This window comes from Ictalurus furcatus, chromosome 5 (genome assembly GCF_023375685.1).
Source record: "Ictalurus furcatus strain D&B chromosome 5, Billie_1.0, whole genome shotgun sequence".
Classification (NCBI taxonomy): Eukaryota; Metazoa; Chordata; class Actinopteri; order Siluriformes; family Ictaluridae; genus Ictalurus; species Ictalurus furcatus.
This window is the reverse complement of record NC_071259.1, coordinates 26,644,767-26,659,577: the sequence shown is the minus strand read 5'-3', so window position 1 is coordinate 26,659,577 and position 14,811 is coordinate 26,644,767. Positions and strand designations below refer to the sequence as shown.

The 14,811-nt window shown below is 35.9% G+C and overlaps 2 protein-coding genes across 2 annotated transcripts; both read right to left on the bottom strand.

Moving 5' to 3' along the window:
- Positions 1-252: 252 nt before the first annotated feature.
- Positions 253-2,657, bottom strand: LOC128608278 (tumor necrosis factor receptor superfamily member 14-like). Its single transcript, XM_053625913.1, has 4 exons — positions 2,477-2,657; positions 1,494-1,619; positions 1,253-1,402; positions 253-543 (listed from the first exon to the last, which is right to left on the bottom strand). The coding sequence occupies exons 1-4, from the start codon at positions 2,655-2,657 to the stop codon at positions 455-457; spliced, it is 546 nt and encodes a 181-aa protein (XP_053481888.1). The 3' UTR covers positions 253-454.
- Positions 2,658-6,619: 3,962 nt separating this feature from the next.
- Positions 6,620-14,466, bottom strand: LOC128608077 (tumor necrosis factor receptor superfamily member 14). Its single transcript, XM_053625483.1, has 9 exons — positions 14,117-14,466; positions 12,210-12,299; positions 11,162-11,287; positions 10,919-11,068; positions 10,049-10,133; positions 9,772-9,932; positions 9,580-9,596; positions 8,841-8,899; positions 6,620-8,751 (listed from the first exon to the last, which is right to left on the bottom strand). The coding sequence occupies exons 1-9, from the start codon at positions 14,154-14,156 to the stop codon at positions 8,712-8,714; spliced, it is 768 nt and encodes a 255-aa protein (XP_053481458.1). The 5' UTR covers positions 14,157-14,466; the 3' UTR covers positions 6,620-8,711.
- Between the last annotated feature and the right edge of the window lie 345 nt (positions 14,467-14,811).

The window sequence follows — 14,811 nt, the reverse complement described above, 5'->3', positions numbered from 1 at the left end:
CTCTGCCTTGAGGAGAGTTTGTTTGGGTTTCCAAACAAAAAATGTCTATTTCACAATGTTTTCACATGTACAATGTGTTCCTTGTTCCAATCAGGTTACAGCTGGTGAATCAGTTTCCTTTTTTACCTCTCTAGAGGAAAGGAATAATAACATTTATGTTCTATAGTATGAACCAGCTTTCATTATGCATTCATGATGAAACTGAAGGGGCAGCTCTTACCAATTACTGATTAATGGGGCACATAATGAAGCTTCAGGTTCTGTTTCTTCTACAGGACTCTGTAAGCACAAAAAGAAACCGCATTAATAGATCTACAAACACAACCAGTTCATCTGAATGAAAGATGTAACCAATAAGGAGTACAACTTTAAGTGGAGAGTAAATATGGACGTTACATCAGCGTAGTCCAATTATATTAACAAAAATATTACATTTATATTACAAATAACTGACTTACTCAGTCCATTTAGTGCAGGTCACACCTTTAGGAGAATAAAATCCTGGTGGACACGGCTCACAAACTGTATCCGAGTCCTTAGTGCCTGTAAATGAATGGTGAAACATCAAGAACACTTTATCCCCAAAGACAGTGAAAATTCACTACAGTGCAGCACATAATATTTTTACAATAGGACCATTCATCCATGTTTTTAAGGATGCAGTGTTTCCAAATCCTGCTCTTGAAATCTCTCTGTATTGCAAATCTTTAACCTTAGGACAGACAGTCTTGCTAAAGAAGACGGTCTTATTTTAGGGGAAATAAAACTAAAATGTGCAATGAAGCAGTACTTCAGGAGAAGACATAAAGTATGTCCTGTTTTTCTTTTTAATGCAAAGATGCAAGTATTTCTTTCACCTAACTTCCTTTATTATAAAATTATTTGTGGTTTTCAATTCTGATGTTTTAACACTCACGTTGTCCAAATTTTAATATTATTAACGTTTTCGGGTACCCGTATAAAATACTTTTATAGACTGAGTGCTACTGAGGCAACTACTTTTCACTGATTCACTCAAAGATCTGTGACATGTAGTGACTCTTTAGGAGCTATAAAATGCAAATCCCTGCAAGAGGCCAAAGCTCTTATTTCAGATACATTTTCCAATTTTTTATTATTTGGCTAAACACAACTCCATAAACAAGCCATTTTTACTATGTACTTAAGTGTCTTGTTCAAAAGCACTGACTCAGAGTGGCACCTTTTTTGATGTGACAATGATCAGAGGAAGGACTGAGGCTTTAGTACCCACCTGGAGTCTTTACTTGCTGCCCTGGTTCACATTCACTGTGTTTCAATGCAAGAGAACATTCTCTACCTGACTTCTGTATGCAATAATATCCATCCAAGACCTCACATACTGTATCCTTTATTGTGGTACACTCTTGCAAAATATAAAGGCCTAGAAACAGAACATCAGATTAGAAAACCCTCAGATTAAGATAACAAACAAGAATTTAAGACTAAAGACAAACAGGCACAAAGATATTTACCTGTGTCACAGGATTTACATGAAAAACATTTGTTAAGGCCGTTAGGTTCATTCATAAACGTTCCTTTGGAGCAAGGTTTGCATGATGTACTGTAATCACCAGAGCAGTCTTTGACAACCACCGACCCTGCAGAACACAGAGATAATTTGAACTGAGTTTATATTAACTGATAAGAGGGCAGAGGTGAGAGTTCACCATAAAAAGGCCTTCAAAAATCATCTTTATAAAGGCTTCTTTAAAGTGTTGGCCCCATAATAATCTCCATCCCTGAACTGGCTACATCTCACTCTCCTCTCCACTAATAGATGGTGTGTGCCGGTCGTTCGGGCGCACTATGGCTGCTGTCACATCATGCAGGTGGATACTACACACTGGTGGTGGTTGAGGAGATTCCCTCCATACTATGTAAAGCGCTTTGAGTGTCTAGAAAAGCACTATATAAATGTAAGGAATTATTATTATTATTATTATTATTATTAAGAAATCCATGTCCTCGATAAACCACTGAAGAGAAAGATTATTACAATTAGGATAAAAATGAAATGTTAAACAAAATGGCATTTTTGCAGTACAGACTTTTAAAATGGAAATTTTTCAGACTGCATAACCTCAACTGTTTTGTTAATGGGAGCACAGTGACACAGATTTGCTACCTCAAACCTCTGCATGTCTGTGCTCTCCGGTTTCCTCCCACTATCCAAAACTAAGCTGGTAGGTGGATTAGTGACTCCGAATTGCTGCTACGTGTAAATGTGTGACACCCTGTGACAGACTGGCATCCCATCCAGGGTGTATCCCTGCCGTACACCCAACATTCCCGGGTAGGCTCAGGATCCACCTCTACCCTGGCCAGGATAAAGCAGTTACTGAAGATGAATTAATGAATTTTACTGCCTAGTAACTTTATACCTATTATTCAGCTAGGTTTTTCTTTCTATTACTTATTGACTTGATTTAATGAATAAAGTATCCCCATGTCATACCTATATTACACATAGGACAACATTCTCCAGCTGCTGATAGATATTCACTTGGCCCACATTTAGCTCCATATGTGAGGACAGCATAAACACCTGTTAGGAGACAAATAAATAGGTTTTTTTTCAGGCATGTATATACTTTCCAAGATTGTAAAAGTTGGAATGATGGTTTAACTCCAGACATTTAAAAAAATTAGCGAAGCTATACATTCGGAAACCTCCCAATCACAATGTATTTACTTTTCACATTCTTTAAATTCATTTAAATTTTTTTTAACTTATGTAAGCCGATGTAAAACATAAGTTAGGTTTTGTGAAGTCAATGTGAACCAGGAGCACGGCTTATTTGATTGACAAGCTGTTGACACACACCATTGTGCATGTTTATCTGACATGAATGTATAGATGGGAAAGCTAGTGCAGACTACTACTTTTTTTTTTTTTTTAACTCTAGTCAGATGCAAAGTTCAGTGATTTCACTGCACTAACAGATGAGTTCAACAAGTGTGCTTATTATTTAAGTAACTTGGCAGCTCCCTGATGACAATCATTGGGGAAAATGATTATTACAAAAGGAGAGCATGGTGGTGCAGTGTATAGCTTTGGTGCATCACAGCTCCAAGTTGCGTGCGGTGTCTGCGTTTGTTAATCTCACCTCCAGAAAGCATGCCTAGGCATGAATGTGTGTGCAATTAATTATATGGTGTTCTGTCCAGGGTGTACTCCTGCCTCATGTTCCCCAAATAAGGTCTGGACCACCCTGACCCTCACCAAGATAAAGCAGTTACTTAAAATGGATGGGTCAATGCATGAATATATGTAGCTAATACTGAAAAAGTCTTGCTCCACCAGTGATGTCCTGATTTAAAATAAATAAATAAATAAAACCCCGAGGGGCATTTCTACGGAGCCCTTACGGAGCCCCCCTAGTGTCAGGTAAGGGGAAAAAAAATACACAGCCGTGTGTAATCTATACCCTCGGTTTTGTAAACGTACCCTCGGTTTTGTAAACCGCGTGCACCGTGTTAAAGTTGGGTTTATATTGGACATTCGCTGTACATTCGAGCTTCTCTCTTCTATTTCTCAAGAAATAAACACACAAAAGGACATAATGTGTATTGTCTTAATAATGTGTATTGAGTGGACATATAATCAATACAACTGAATATATTTTTAAATTTTCTCCCCTTAAAGCGGGCTTTGGGAAACGCAGGTCATCAGCACCTTATAGTAATGGAGTCAGTAAGGGACCGTCTAAAAAGTGCATGACCTGGGCAACTGTATAAGATTTTTATATGGCACAATAAGTTTATATGTGTAATATAAAGGTATAGCATTAATAATATATATTATGCAAACAAAGGACCAGGAAATAAAATAAAACAAAAGCAAAACAAACAAAACATTGGGCCAGGGGTAATATTTAATTAGCAATAAATAATTATGGCTATTAATTATTAATATTAATATTAATCATTTATAATTATATTAATTTATTGTTAATAAATAATTATTGCACATTAATTATAAGTAATTAATATGCAATAAATATTTCATTTCCTATTTCCCTCCCTCCCTCCCTTATATGCAACACACTTTCAACTGTACACACTTAAAAAAAAAAAGCATAAATATTATACATTGTATTATACATGTAAAGGAATTTAAGGCTTTGACATTGCGTGAGGTTGAGACAGTATGCAAGTAACATTTGAAGTCTTTACAAAAAATAATAAAAAGGGGTTTTACAGACAAAGATTTGCACTTATGTAATGCTAACTCGTTTCCAGGTTTTGGCAGACAAAATGATGTCATCCCTGCACCACTCTATAGCTGAGGTTCAGTGTGATTATTACAGATGTCATTGTTTATTATCCTATACAACAATTTTTATTACCCTATACAAAAATATTGCTGTATCTTGCATAATGCAAATTGCATTATATTGTGTGAAATACTAAAAACAAAGCAATTCATGTTAAGTTGTATGTGGGATATTCTGTGACTGTAGAATTTGTTAAAATCAGTGACTTAAAGTTAGTCGGTACATCAGCCACAATTTTCTGAGAATTCAACTGACACTAACTACAATAAGTTCTCTTACTTTGTCATATTTACTTACATTTACTATCACCTTAATTTAGCTGCAGTTCTGCTGGTTAATAATATTCACTTTGTAAGTAGCTCTTAGTAAAACCATGAGCTGTATCATATAAAACATTACAAATATACACTTAATGCCCACTTTATTAGGAACACCCATACACCTGCACATTCATGCAAATATCTAATCATGTGGCAGCAGCGCAATGCAAAAAATTATGCAGATACAGCTCAATGGCTTCATGTTCACAATAAACATCAGAATTAAGAAAAAGTGTGATCTCTGTGACTTTGATCATGACATGGATGTTGGTACCTGATGGACTGTTTTGAGTATTTCATAAACTGCTGATCTCCTGGGAATTTCACACACAACAGTCTCTAAAGATTACACAGAATGGTGCAAAAAAACCCAAAAAAACACACACACACATTGAGTGAGCAACAGTTCTGTGGGTGGAAACACCTTGTTGATAAGAGAGATCAAAGAAAAATGGCCAGATTGGTTTGAGCTGCTAGGAAGGATATAATAACTCAAATAATCACTCTTTACATCCGTGGTTAGCAGAAAAGCATCTCACCATGCACAAAACATCAAACCTTGAAGCGGATGGGCTACAACATGACTGTTGTGTGTGAAATTCCCAGGAGATCAGCGGTATCTGAAATTATCAAACCAGCCCTTCTGCTACCAACATCCATACCACAAACAAAGTCACAGATATCAAACTTTTTCTACATTCTAATGTTTGATAAGCAGGATAACAATTGTCAATACTGTAATTAACAATAACTATGGCGTAAGTCTTCACCACAAAAGTACATCTGCTCAGCATTTCTTAAGAATATGTGTGTGTTTTTCAGTCACTTGAGCACAGGATGTTGAACCAACCACAATATCCTGTTACATCCAAAGGCTTTTAAGCACTTTGTACCTTTCATATCACACACATAAGCAAAGCATCTTTGTTATTTTAACACTTTGTATTCATTCAGTAGACATGTATGCTAGAGCTTGGCTTAGGTCATATTCATGTGGGTCAGGAAGTGGTTTAACAGCAATATCTTCTACATACATTTTAGTTCTTAAAGTTTTTTGTATTCTTATGACTTTTCATATCTGTTTCTGAACATCTCCATGGCACTTCCAAAGTCGATCAGCCATTGCAGCTAAAGCAATCTGTAGGGCCCTCAGAGATTGCAGGATCATGTGGTAGTTGTCAGTGATCAGCACATCCCGATGATTCTTTATTCTTCCTGCCCTTTCTTCTGCTCTCTCCTTTCTTGCTCTTCTCTTGTCCCTGTGGAATCATTTTGCAGTGTAAGATGTCACACTGTCCTCTGAGGGAGGCTTTAGTAATATTTGGAAAGTAGTCACCAAGAGTTAGAGTTTTGTTTCTGGGTGTAATTTTTTTTAGATGTTGAGATAGGAGATACAACACAAAGGGAGGTAAAGGACTCCATATCAGAGGCAGGGCCGTCTACAACAGTGCATAACCAGAAATGTTGTGGCATTTCTTCAAATTCACAATAACATTAATAAATTCATTATAATATTATTCTAAACACATCTCAAGTATTAACAATAAGTTATTTTTAAAAAATATATAACCCAGGCTATGACACTTATATTATTGGGTGCTTGAGCCCCCATCAAAAGGGTCCAAATCCACCTATGATATTTTACAACTAACTCACCTACCCTCTGCAATTTCTCCACACTTTGAATACCTCTGACCTAGGGGATATTCCAAAAGGCAGGTTGAGCGATGAACACAGTTGCTGAATTGGAGTTAATGTTCATAATGTTATGGTTAAGGTTTTTTAAACCAGCTTTCTGGAACAAAAGACTTAGCTATTACTGATAAGCCAAGCCAAATGATCTGACTCACTGAAAAGAAAAGAGCCAGAATTCTCATTCACATTGATGCTGCTCACCGTACTATTAGGTACACACATACTACCCAGCAAACACGTGTCCCTAACATCTGTAACTGGTTCCACATTGGTTATATTTTCGCAACTATTTTACAAAAATGTTAAAGAAACATCTCCTCAGAGAAAATTTCAACAGATCAATGATTACATATCTTTTTTTTTTTTTTTTATCCGTTTTTGTTAAGTCCTGTAATGTAAGTTCCTGTGCAGGTTATAAAAACAATAATGTATTAGAACAAGTGCATTAATATAAACTTGTGATTTGCCTTGCAGCTGGAACTTCTGTCAGAGCTGCTGTTATTTGAAAAATAATCAACACCTTCAGACCAATCAGAATCGAGCATTCAACAGCACTGTGATGTAAAACAAAATAAACACAAAAAAGAAAATATTAACAGTACTTAATATTGCACTAATGGCACTTTTTTATACAACACAGTAAAAAAGTAATTTACATTAAACAATAATTGAAAAAGGCCTTTGATTTTTACTGGTTTTGGCTACACCATCCAAATTATTCATGCTTCAAAACAAAAACAAGAAATACTTTATCAATGCGGCGTGGCATGGAGGCAATCAGCCTGTGGCACTGCTGAGGTTATGGAGGCCCAGGTTGCTTTTATAGCGGCCTTCAGCTCAACTGTATTGTTGGGTCTGGTGTCTCTCATAGATTCTCCATGGAGTTCAGGTCAGGTGAGTTGGCTGGTCAATCAAGAACAGTAATACCATGGTCAGCAAACCAGTTACTAGTAGTTTTTGCACTGTGGGCAGGTGCTAAGTCCTACTGGAAAAGGAAATCTGCATCTCCATAAAACTTGTCAGCAGATGGAAGCATGAAGTGCTCTGAAATCTCCTGGTAGATGCTGCATTGACTCTCGACTTGAGAAAACACAGTGGACCAACACCAGCAGATGACATGCCCCCACTGATGACATTCTGCACGTCTGCTTCTCAACAGATTTTCCGTCCAATCAAATGCACAAGTGTCATCAACACATCAAATAACACTGCGCGTTTCAAGGCAGTTCACGGGGACTTTAAAATACATTGTACTAAAAATTTCTACAATCATTTTAATATCAAACAGAGTATAATGTTTAGCATTTTTACAGTTTTGAATGTGAGTACTGTTAAAATCAGTTAAACAGGCATAATCAGTGTTTTAATTATTAGTAAGCAACAATGGCAAGGAAGAAAAAAACCCCAGAATAAACTGTGAAAGGAAGTTTCAGTAGGGAAAGCTCATCCTCCTCTGGCCAGCATATTAACTCATTAACGACTGTGACAACCCTTTCTACAGGCAACATTGTCTTTAAATGGTTATTTTTGAAGCCCCCTACACCAGTTCCTCTGCTCACACCACACTGAAGCTGTTGGGTTTCCAAATTTAAGTTACACCGATGCATAATACCATTCCAATATGTTTCATGGGAACAGGCTTACACAAGATCAATAAAATAATTTTGAAATGACTGCCAGGCTAAATGTACACAATACCTCAATGTTATGTAAATATGTGATATGAACAATTGTATATACATTAACATGTGACTACATCACAATGGGCAACAGGATTGTAAGATAAAAAATCTAAGATCTACTAAAAATTAGACAAAAAATTCATTTCTCTTGGAGCATGAGTTAAAAGATAGGAAAATGCACTCGACACCAAAGCAAAGTTTGCTAAATTAATTAAAAATACAAATGTAAATGTTGTGATTGCATATATTTAAAACAGGTAAAACTCTAAATTAGTATTGAACTCTAAATTGGTTCAGATGTAACCAGTTTCCAGAAGAAGTGACATAATTATTTAAATGGAGTGAAGCTGAATAAAACTGTTACATGATCTTCATGTTCCTGGTCCAGAGTGTGTTAGTAAATTTACCCAACAATAAGAATCACAAACAAGCAGGAGCAAAACAAGTCCAAATCAAAGTTCTGTTGAAGTCTCAATCAGGGTTTGGTTATAAAAAATTATCCAAATGTAGCACCATAACATCCATGAATGTACTGTACTGGAAATAATGTACTGTAGCACGATCCCCCTCTGCCTTGAGGAGAGTTTGTGTGGGTTTCCAAACAAAAAATGTCTATTTCTCCTTTTATACCGCTGCTGGTTTCATAACACACTGAAATAAATCCTTGTGGAGGAATTAGCAATGTTCTCACATGTACAATGTGTTCCTTGTTCCAATCAGGTTACAGCTGGCGAATCTGTTTCCTTTTTTACCACCCTAGAGGAAAAGAATAATAACATTTATGATCATAGTATGAACCAGCTTTCATTATGCATTCATGATGAAACTGAAGGGGCAGCTCTTACGGATTACTGGATGATGGGACACATAATGAAGCTTCAAGTCCTGTTTCTTCTACAGGACTCTGTAAGCACAAAAAGAAACCGCATTAATAGATCTACAAACACAACCAGTTCATCTGAATGAAAGATGTAACCAATAAGGAGTACAACTTTAAGTGGAGAGTAAATATGGATGTTACATCAGCGTAGTCCAATTATAATAAATGAAGAGAATCTCGGTTTGGTTTCCAGAATTTCACACTACAAGCTAACAATTCATCAGCTTTAACTATTCATCCATTAGTGAGTTGAAGAAATTGTGATAGAGCAAGGAAATCATCAAAACTGCACTGTGACACATGACACTGACTGTCATGTATATTATGATGAATTTAAAAAGAAATATAAAAGGAAAGAAAGTTAAATAAAGCATGTTACAAATTGCTAAATATTATACTTATTCTTTTTAACAAAGTCACTTTTCTATAACATGAATTTTATAGATATTAACTGCATCAAAAGGAAGCTGAATAAAACTAATGAAAAACAAGTGTCAAGCAGTAGTTTTGATGAAAAAGAACTGCTAATAGACTTAAATAAGCTAACAGTATTGCTTCAGTATTGCAAAAATCAAAACACTTTCATTTAAACAACTAAAATTTTAGTTAATAAGAAAAAACAAAATGAATGTTTTTGAAAACAATAAGAAAAAACAAAATGGTAAATGTAATAAGACAATACTGATTGTAATGTCAGCACTTACTGTTAATTTTGTGATACCTGTAAAACAAAACAAGAATGTTAAGATAATACAAGCACTTGTCACAATATATTAGTTAAGAATATTATAATATCTTGATGTATTAGATATTTAACCACATGTCATGATTTCCACTGAACATAATCAATTGATACATTGTTTTATTTCGGGGGTTTGGGGGGGAACTCAACTCACCTTTGATTTCTTCTCTGTGCGACAGATGTAGAACTATAACAGTCAGTATAGGAAGTGTGAGAATAGCTGCGATGACACCATATCTTGTCCTTCTTGGTTTGCACTGAACATCTGTAATGGAAGTGCCTTCTTGGTCCTCAATCTCATTATTGACCCAACAGCTTGAAGAAAGAAAAAATGAAAACTTTTACACAAGGAAAAATACTCTGGCTAAAAGGTAAAGAATGCAACATGCAAACAAAAATATTACAGTTTATATTACAAATAAATAACTTACTCAGTCCATTTAGTGCAGTTCACTCCTTTAGGAGAATAAAATCCTGGTAGACACGGCTCACAAACTGTATCTGAGGCCTTAGTGCCTGTAAATGAATGGTGAAACATCAAGAACACTTCATCCTCAAACACACTGAAAATTCACTACAGTGCAGCACATAACATTTTTACAATAGAACCATTCATCCATGTTTTTAAGGATGCAGTGTTTCCCAATCCTGCTCTTGAAATCTCTCTGTACTGTACATCTTTAACCTTATGACAGTCTTGTTAAAGAATTCATGTGTTTTACAGGAAATAAAACTAAAATGTGCAATAAAGCAGTACTTCAGGAGAAGATGTAAGAAACTATGTCCTGATGAAACTAATTTCACAAAGTCTTGTTTTTCTTTTTAATGCAAATAATATAAGTAATCCTTTCACCTAACTTCCTAAAATGCATTTAAAAAATATATCAGGTTTTGCCCCGAAAATTTTCTTTAGCCCCGAATAATTCTCAATTTGAACCTTTATGGTTTTCAATTAATCTGTTTTAACATAATTTTGTCCAGATTTTAACATTATTAATGTTTTCAGGTACCCGTATAAAATACTTTTATAGACTGAGTGCTACTGAGGCAACTACTTTTCACTGATTCACTCAAAGATCTGTGACATGTAGTGACTCTTTAGGAGCTTTAAAATGCAAATTTCTGCAAGAGGCCAAAGCTCTTATTTCAGATACATTTTCCAATTTTCTATTATTTGGCTAAACACAACTCCATAAACAAGCATTTTTACTAGGAACTTAAGTGTCAAAAGCACTGACTCAGAGTGGCACCTTTTTGAGTGTGACAGTGATCAGAGGAAGGAATGAGGCTTTAGTACCCACCTGGAGTCTTTACTTGCTGCCCTGGTTCACATTCACTGTGTTTCAATGCAAGAGAACATTCTCTATCTGAGTATTGCATGCAATAATATCCATCCAAGACCTCACATACTGTATCCTTTATTGTGGTACACTCTTGCAAAATATAAAAGCCTAGAACCAGAACATCAGATTAGAAAACCCTCAGATTAAGATAACCAAAACAAGAATTTAAGACTAAAGACAAAGAGGAGCAAAGATATTTACCTGTGTCACAGGATTTACATGAAAAACATTTGTTAAGGCCGTTAGGTTCATTCATAAACGTTCCTTTGGAACAAGGTTTGCATGATGTACTGTAATCACCAAAGCAGTCTCTGAGAACCACCGACCCTGCAGAACACAGAGATAATTTGAAGTGAGTTTATATTAACTGATGAGAGGGCAGAGGTGAGAGTTCACCATAAAAAGGCCTTCAAAAATCATCTTTATAAAGGCTTCTTTAAAGTGCTGCTAGCAGATGTTAAGCGAAATATCACTAGTAAAACATAGTACTATGGTGAAGGGGGTTCATGGCCCCATAATAATCTCCATCCCTGAATTGACTACATCTCACTCTCCTCTCCACTAATAGCTGATGTGTGATGGTCGTTCTGGCGTACTATGGCTGACATCGCATCATCCTGGTGGATGCTACACACTGGTGGTGATTGAGGAGATACCCACCACTCAAATACTATGTAAAGCACTTTGAGTGTCCAGAAAAACACTATATAAATGTAAGGAATTATTATTATTATCATTATCATTAATAAATCCATGTCCAAGATAAACCACTGAAGAGAAAGATTATTACAATTAGGATAAAAATGAAATGTTAAACAAAATGGTATTTTTGCAGTACAGGCTTTTAAAATGGAAATTTTTCAGACTGCATAACCTCAATTGTTTTGTTAATGGAAGCACAGTGACACAGATTTGCTACCTCAAACCTCTGTATGTCTGTGCTCTCCAGTTTCCTCCCACTATCCAAAACTACGTTGGTAGGTGGATTAGTGACTATAAATTGCCGCTACGTGTAAATGTGTGACACCCTGCGACAGACTGGCATCACATCCAGGGTGTATTCCTGGCCTACACCGAGTGTTCTCGGATAGGCTCCAGATCCACCTCTACCCTGGCCAGGATAAAGCAGTTACTGAAGATGAATGAATTAATTTTACTGCCTAATAACTTTATACCTATTATTCAGCTAGGTTTTTCTTTCTATTACTTATTGACTTGTTTTAATGACTAAAGTATCACCATGTCATACCTATACTACACATAGGACAACATTCTCCAGCTGCTGATAGATATTCACTTGGCCCACATTTAGCTCCATATGTGAGGACAGCATAAACACCTGTTAGGAGACAAAACAAATAGTTGTTTTTTTTAATGCATGTTTATACTTTCCAAACAAAAGTCCAGACAAAAACATTAGCTACAGCTATATATTTAGAAACCTCTCCAATCAAAATGTATTTACTTTTCACATTGATTAAATTCTTGACTTGAACAAATCTACACAAGTAACATTTTTAAATGTTACTAACAAGGTCTGAAACTCATTGTAATTTCACCAACCCTAAAGCAACAATATAATTGGAAATGGTTTTCCTGGATTGGGGTTACATGTACAATTCTGACAAGGCATTCGATCAATTATTAGGGTCCATAGTACACTTAAAATCTCCTCATAGAATAATTCCCCCTCTGGTCATTACTAGGGCTAGAACAGGGTTAGGATTTGTAAACAAATGAGCCATAATGATGCCCCACTTAAAACAGTAGAAGGTGTCAGATGAGTTTCCAAAATTCTGTATTTACTCATGGTTCCTTAACAATTTATAGTAGGATTCAAGCTTAATTAAAACATTATTTAAACATTAGCAAACAAGATCTGAAACTCTTATTGTGATTTCACCACCGTATCTAGCTGTAAGCCGATGTAAAACATAAGTTACGTTTTGTGAAGTCAGTGTGAACCAGGAGCACGGCTTATTTGATTGACAAGCTGTTGACACACACCATTGTGCATGTTTATCTGACACAAATGCATTCACCAACAACCAGAGAGAGAGAAAAAAAAACTAGGATAACTCTGTCAGTTATTTGGTACACATTCTTAATATCATGGTCTTGTACATTTTGGTGTTTAGATGATGTATAGATGGGAAAGCTAGTGCAGACTTTTTTTTTTTTTTTTTTAACTCTAGTCAGATGCAAAGTTCAGTGATTTCACTGCACTAACATGAGTTCAACAAGTGTGCTTATTATTTAAGTAACTTGGCAGTTCACTGATGACAATCATTGGTGAAAATGATTATTACAAAAGGAGGGCATGGTGATGCAGTGTATAGCTTTGGTGCATCACAGCTCCAAGTTGCATGCGGTGTCTGCGTTTGTTAATCTCACCTCCAGAAAGCATGCCTAGGCATGAATGTGTGTGCAATTAATTATATGGTGATCTGTCCAGGGTGTACTCCTGCCTCATGTTCCTCAAATAAGGTCTGGATCCACCCTGACCCTCACCAAGATAAAGCAGTTACTTAAAATGGATCGGTTAATGTATGAATATATGTAGCTAATACTGAAAAAGTCTTGCCCCACCATGATTAAAATTTTTTTTTTTTTTAAACCCCGGGCGGCGTTTCAGACAGGCAGTGGGGCACAGAGGATGTAAATAGCACACACAGCAGAGGAAATCAAATCATGTGCACCTTCAGGACCATCACTCATCAGCTGTCTACGCGCTGTAATAACCACAGTAAGTTTTGATGTGTCTATATGCGATAGTATTTTGACAGTATGGACACATTAACATTTTAGGTTGTAATGAAATAAAATTGCGAGATGATGAGAAGTATGGGGTGTTAGTTATGTAGATTTTTTTTTTTTACGTTACTTCCTGTATCTGCGCTTTATGTCAGCAGAGGACCCTCTGTTGTGACTGTAATGAATCACTATTATATCTTAAAATTAAACTATTCATACATGTACTGTACACACTTTCTCGATTTAGAACTAAACAGATTTGGCCTTTATGTTTTGCGTTAAAATGAACGTTAATACAATTTACTAGTTCATATAAAAATTAAATAAATTAATTTATAATCAACGTCCCGAATAAAGAGCAGATATAAAGTGTAATGTGAGCAGGTCACACAGCCTGCGTACCGAAAATGTACAGACGAAGTGTCCGAACCGTGGATTTCATTATTCTGACACAACACAGAGTTAGATCAATACAACAGAACTGGCTGATCACAGTATGGAGCGCGTCGTGTCTTCTCGCTCTTGTCGACGCGTACTACACCCTCCCGTCACTTCCTCCATTTTCTTCTTTAGTCGAGTTGAATCTTTTTCAGCAGTCTCGCGACCGACGGGTTTTATCTCCGTAACCGAACCAATTACTATACTTTTACTTATACTTTAGTTTTAACTAAGAACAACGTGAATTACTTATAAGTTTCGATTCATAATTATTCCATAAAAAATGGCTGCTGTTATTGTTCTCCTCTGCTTTTCTTCTTCTTCTTTTTGTTTTAATGGCGGTTGGCAAACCAGTTAAAGGTGCATTACCGCCACTTACTGGACTGGAGTGTGGGCAGTAGATTGGCAGAAAATATAAAATAAAATGGAAACTAATAATAATAATAATAATAATAATAATAATACCAAAACAATACTACATAAGTGAAGGGAATTCTCTTATATCATGTAGTCTCTTATATTATGAACTGCTATTAAGACACCTTAGATACGGGGAATACTGGGTAATAGTTTCTGTTTGTGTGTCTCTGTGCTATCAAATACCTATGATTAATGTATTCATTTAATTACCTCTTTGAATAAGCTGATCAACTGCCATC

What these genes read in the sequence shown, in the direction of transcription:
- LOC128608278 (XM_053625913.1), bottom strand. Translation starts at nt 2,657, where the DNA reads ATGTCTGGAGTTAAACCATCATTCCAACTTTTACAATCTTGGAAAGTA. An exon ending in TTGTCCTATGTGTAATATAG is followed by an intron (nt 1,620 to 2,476) that starts GTATGACATGGG and finishes TGTGTTCTGCAG; the next exon opens with GGTCGGTGGTTGTCAAAGAC. An exon ending in GCAGCAAGTAAAGACTCCAG is followed by an intron (nt 544 to 1,252) that starts GTGGGTACTAAA and finishes ATTCATTTACAG; the next exon opens with GCACTAAGGACTCGGATACA.
- LOC128608077 (XM_053625483.1), bottom strand. Translation starts at nt 14,156, where the DNA reads ATGAAATCCACGGTTCGGACACTTCGTCTGTACATTTTCG. An exon ending in AACTGCACTAAATGGACTGA is followed by an intron (nt 9,933 to 10,048) that starts GTAAGTTATTTA and finishes TCTTTCTTCAAG; the next exon opens with CTGTTGGGTCAATAATGAGA. An exon ending in GTCCCATCATCCAGTAATCC is followed by an intron (nt 8,752 to 8,840) that starts GTAAGAGCTGCC and finishes CTTTTCCTCTAG; the next exon opens with GGTGGTAAAAAAGGAAACAG.